The 6000-nt window shown below is 32.8% G+C and overlaps 1 protein-coding gene across 6 annotated transcripts in view; it reads left to right on the top strand.

The window, feature by feature from the left end:
* Window positions 1-6000, top strand: part of ANO5 (anoctamin 5) — a 96123-nt gene that overhangs the window by 48816 nt on the left and 41307 nt on the right. For all 6 annotated transcript variants that reach the window (XM_079928252.1, XM_079928251.1, XM_079928249.1 and 3 more), the window contains one exon: window positions 991-1106. In XM_079928252.1, the coding sequence (XP_079784378.1) occupies window positions 991-1106 (116 nt within the window). The remainder of the gene's footprint in view (window positions 1-990; window positions 1107-6000) is intronic.

Here is a 6000-nt window from a genome sequence, read left to right as displayed (position 1 = left end):
CCTTTTTTCCTTTCTTCTCTCCTGAATACAGATTTAGGTACTGGATTTTTCTCTTATGTGCTTTAAAGAACCTTTTTTTTTTTTTAAGATACGCAAATAGGCAGCTTTTTTCTTTTTTTCTATTTCATTTCTCAAGATTCAGTAGGACAACCTAGAGAAGAAGACAAAATTTGGAATCTGGATGATATAAAATCTTATACCTTGTCATATAGAGATTTTCATATGTGCTTAAGTTTAGATTGGGTGTTTGCTCAGTGTTGTCTTCAGTAGTTTACTTGTCTAGGCAAACAGTTCAAGAGAAAATATTGAACAGCTATGTGTAGACAGTGCTCTGCTAGGCCCTAATTAACTTTATATTAATAAGCCTACTCAGTACCTAAAAATGGGGAAGGAACTTATGAAACAATATTGAGGCTTTTAAGTGCTAAAGTCTGTTGTATATTTTAAGTCCTTTGGGAAACATATCAGCGATGGCCAGTGAGGACAAGACACATTGCCTAGAGGAGATTCCAGTCATAGCTGTGTGACTTTGGATCATTCACTTAACTTTGCTTGGGGTTCAGTTTTTCCATCTATAATATAAAAATGTCAGCCTATTTCCAAAGTCCCAGCCAGTTATACAGTTGTGGGAATCCCTGAGCTGTGACTGTTGGAATTTGAGTAGAGATGAAAGGAGGACTCCAGGTCAAAGGAGCAGCTTGAGTAAAGCCAAAGTCTCAGACTTTAACTTGTGTTTTTAGATAGCTGGCTGTGAAAATTTAATAAATAAAGCACTATTATTTTCATTTATTGTACAGTGTAGCAAATGTACTACACTCTACAATACACTAAATGATTTAGTAATTTACATCAATAGAATATGAAAATCCAAATCGAAAAGTGAAAGAGAACATTTGCCTCATTCACTAGGCTTTTTATAAAGGCAGTGTTCCATTATTCACCCTTGTCTTTTGCTTTGTCATTCAGTAATTTCTTCTTGCGTGTCTGTAGGGTCAATATTGGAAGCCATCAGAACCTCCGAATCCTGTCAATGAAAGGTACACACTTTGCCAGAACTGGGCTCGGTTTTCCTATTTTTACAAGGAGCAGCCTTTTAATTTGATTAGGTAAGTTTCTTACACAGAATCAAACTGATTAAAACTTGATTATGTGGTTTTTATTCACAATGGCATCGTATTCCATTCTTTTTACTACTATTCTCACCCACTACGTTTCCCATCTTCCCAGTTTTGTATCTACGCTACCATTTAGTCATTCATTTGTGAGCAAAATGCTGTTGTCAGAATGGTCTTAACCACAGTGCAGAGATAGCTTGATGGTTCAGAAGTTGGGCCTTAGCATTTAGGTACATGGGGTTCAAATCCAAGCTCTTTCTCTTAGAAGCATATAAAGATGGTCAGGTTATTTAACCTCTATGAGACTTATATCTGTAAAATAGGAATAGCAATAGTACTTTCCTTATGGGGTTATTTGATAATTAAATGATATATGTATATTTTCTTAGCATGGGGTTAGCACTTAGTGTTTAACACAATAATTTTTTGTTTGTTTGTTTTCCTCTGCGTCTAGGAATTTAGAGGATAGAAGAAAGGTCATGTATGGATGTTTGTGTGTGTGTTGATCTCAGAAAGCTGTGAAGGCAATTGTTCTATTATCTCAATTCTTTAGACAGTTTCATTAGCTATGCAAGAAGACTATGGTTGCAGGTTCTTGCTTTGAACCATGACAATATTACATGCATAGAGGATGTTAGGAGACTCCTGCTATGATTTCAATAAAGAAACAATCAGGTTACAGACCCCTGGTTGCTAGTAGCAGTATTTTTACTCAGTGAGATATGCTTTTACTGCTCTGCTTGCACAGCATCACAGCCTCCTTTTCATGAGACTGATTTTCATGTCTACATCCAAACCAAGTGAAATGTTATTCCAACAGTTTCATTTAAGGCAAATAAGAGGGGAAATTTTTAAGAATAAATAGAAGGCAACTAGCATATAAACTGTGGTTTCTATAAATCTTTATATAAACTCTTGATTGGATGGATATTTTAATTGTTCTGATTAATGGCCATTTAATTTTTTTAATTATAAAAGTAGGACATGTGTCTAAAAAATTCCAAGCAATAAAGAGATGTGCAAAGTTTTAAGTGAAATTACACCTCCATTGAATTCCACAGAAGTAACTATGGCTATTTGGTAATAGCCATTCAGTCTTATTTTTATGTGCATGTGAAGTAAAATACATACACTTTTTTTTTTCCTGGAGCAATGGAATCTTTATTTACTTTTTTGCTAAGATTTTCTTTTATCACTAAATAGTATATTATTGGCATACTTCCCTTTGAGTACACACAGATCTATCTTGTGCTTTTTAACACAACACAGGGTACCATATTATAAATTTTGCATAACTTATTTGTCTATTCATCTATTGAAAAAGATTAGGCTGTTTCAAACTTTTCACTATTACAATTAGTGCCCTTGGAGAATATTTTCATGGTATGTTTTCAAAAAAGCAAAGTTGTCAGAATGAGGTTTACATATTTTACATTGTTCAAAATATATTGAGAGTATTTAGCTGTCTACAGATGTTTCTGCTATAAATATTCCCCAAAGGTTTGTACTTATAACCCTTGATACAGACAAATGCATTACACCTCAGGTCAGTACCTTGTTAGCACTTGCTGATTTTCTTTTACAACAAAGTGGAAGCTCAGATTTTTCCATCAGATGGCAGTATCTAGCTTAAATTTAATAACATTTTAAACCTTTTCATCCTATTATTATAACTTTTCATTTATAGCAAATTATACTGCTTTTCCATTTCAGTAATGAAATAAGTTTTTAAATAAACTTAAATTTTTAACACAATTTAATGTAAAGAATTGATAGCTAGGTGTAAAGTTTTTAACTAGGTAATCGAAAAAACAAGAAAGAAAACACTATATTATCACAGAGGGAGGAACTGCAGAAAACAGCTCTTATTCCTAAGGCTTCTTCTCAGTGATTATGTAGAGTAATATCCTTATTATTAGTAATAGACAATAAAGTATTTAAGGGTAAAGGACCATGATGTACATATTCAACCAACTTACTTGCAAGTGGTTCAGAAAAAGGCATGTATATGTGGGGAAATATAATATATGAAGTGAGATAAAATGCAAATGCAGCAATATTTTTACAATAAAAGAATTAAAGGATATATGGGTATTATTTGAATTATTCTTGTAACTTTTTTATATATTTGAAATTATTCCAAAGAAAAATCTTTAATAAAAGGAGAGTCCAGAAATAGATCCACATATATATAGTCAATTGATTTTCAGCAACGGTGCCTGGTCATTCATTGGGGAAAGGATAGTCCTTTCAACATACGATGCTAGAACAAGTGGCTATCTACATGAAAAATGTGAATCTTGCTTCTATCCTGTACAAAAATTTAAATTAACTTGAAATGGATGAGAGAACTAATTGTAAGCGTTACAACTATAAAACTTCTAGGAGAACATATAGGAGAAAATCGTATGTGGTTTGGAGTTAGGCATGGACTTTTCAGATCAAATGCAAAAAGCACAATTTAAAAAATGTATAAATTTAACTTCATTAAAATTAAAAATGTATGCTCTTTAAAAGACAATTACAAAAATAAAAAGGCAAAACACAGACTGGAGAAAACATTTGCAACACACATATCAATAAAGGACTTTTATTTAAGGAACTTTCGCAACTCAATAATAAGACAAAATTTAAAATGGACAAAAGATAAAAGATTCATCACCAAAGGAATATAATTATGGATTGCCAATAAGTACATCAAAAGATGTACAACATCTTTATTCACTAAGGGGATAAAAATTAAAATGTCATTAAGATGCCACCACACACACACTAGAATAACTAAAATCTAAAAGATTGGCAACAATAAGTGCTATCAGGGATATGGAACAACTTGAAATCTCAAACATTGGTGGTGGGAATGCAAAATGGTATAGCAACTTTAAAAAAACAACTTTGACAGTTTCTTATAAAGTTAAATATGCACTTTCTATTCTACTTGTCCCAAATCTATTATTAAAATGTTTATCATTGCCTCAGTGATTTGAGGTACCACCTTTATCATATGCTAGATTTCTATATGCAGTTGAGTTGCTTTCTGGATGAAAGCAACTATTCTGTTGATCTAGCTAACTATCCATGCAGGCTATTTATTTAATTTAATTTTTATTTTATATTAGAGTATAGTTGATTTGCAATGTTGTGTTAGTTTCGGGTGTGCAGCAAAGTGATTCAGAAGGCTCTTTTAATTGTAGTGGCTTACCTCTAGTATGTTTTAATATCTAGTTGGGCTAATACCTCATCATAGCTCTTACTCTCAGTGTTTCCTTGTACATTCTACATGTTTATTCTTCCATATAAACTTTAGTATCAACTTGTCTAGCTTGTTACTAAAAAAGATGGTTGGTATTTTTATGGGTATCAAATTAAGTTTATAAATTAACTTAGGTAGGCTGGTACTTTTTGTTGTTGTTGTTTTTTTGCGGTACGCGGGCCTCTCACTGTTGTGGCCTCTCCTGTTGCGGAGCACAGGCTCCGGTCGTGCAGGCTCAGCGGCCATGGCTCACGGGCCCAGCTGCTCTGCAGCAAGTGGGATCTTCCTGGACTGGGGCATCATGTCCCAGTCCCGTGTGCCCTGCATCGGCAGGCGGACTCTCAACCACTGCGCCACCAGGGAAGCCCTAGGCTGGTATTTTGATGATGAGACATTCTAATCAAGGAAAAGTTGTCAAGGGAAAGGTATGTCTTAGTTTAAGCCTACTTTGGGGTTTTTCAGGAGTGTTATAGAGTTATAAAACTTTCTTAAGTTTAATCCTAAGTATTTTATATTTTTGTTGCTATTATAAATTATGTATTTACTTACATGTTATATGTTATTGTCTTCTGAGTGTTAGTTTTATATTCTAATGCCCTGATGAATTCTTTATTGAATTAGTTTTATTGATTCATTAAGGCTATCGAGGTATATTATCATATAATCTTTAAATAGAAATATTTTACTTTTCTTTACCAATTCTTATGTCTATAATTATTTTCTTTTATTCAATTAATTGGTTGATAATTACAGAACAATGTTGAATAATAGTTGGTGTCTTTGCCTTGTTCCTGATCTTACTGGAAATGCCTCTGGTGTGTCCTCATTTAGTAGGAAGTTCTTTGCCTTTGTACATTAATTTATCATCTTGCCTGGGGCCTTGGAGAGTTTTGTTTGCTTGTTCGTTTGTTTTAAAATCTGATTGTTTTAACACATTATGTCTTGGAATTGCTTGTTCTAAGTCAGTTTTCCCTGTTCCTTGTGGATCCTTTAACTATGTATCTTTTATTTTGTTTGGTTTTTTTTGTTTGTTTGTTTTTCTGGAAAGTGTTCTTGGGTTATAGTTTTAAAATATAATTATTTTCCAGTGCTTTGATTATTTTCTTTGGACTCCAGTTATCTGTATGTTTGGTCTTTTTTGCCTGTCTTCATATCAAACAATTTTCCTGAGACTCTTTTTACTTCTCTATGTCATTTTCATTCTTTTGATAGGTATCCTGTTTTTCTTATCATCTTTTATTAGATTTTCACTTGGTGTCCATTTATTCTCTTGAATACCTCATAATTTCATCATCAGTTCTGACATGATCTTATAGGGTTCTTCTCTTTCCTCTGTTTTTTGGTTTCTTTCATCTCTTGTTTTATTTATTCCTGTTTTTTCCCACTTCTTATTTTTATATTTCTGATATTTTCTTACATTTCCAGTTATTTATCTGAGAACATTTAATTCAGTTTGTACTGTTTTTTTTACAGTATTCCTCATGTTCTTTTGGGAGAATTTTCATCAGCTGAAGCTCTTTGTTTCACATTTTCAGGTTTTTTTTAACATAATTTTGTATAGTATGCTCTGCTTTTTTCTGTTTGTGTTTAATTCATGGAGTTTCTAGCATTAGAGTACACTCTTCTGTTAGT

Source organism: Stenella coeruleoalba (genome assembly GCF_951394435.1).
Source record: "Stenella coeruleoalba genome assembly, chromosome: 8".
NCBI lineage: Eukaryota > Metazoa > Chordata > Mammalia > Artiodactyla > Delphinidae > Stenella > Stenella coeruleoalba.
Note: the sequence above shows the minus strand (reverse complement) of the source record. Positions and strands in the feature narration are given on the sequence as shown.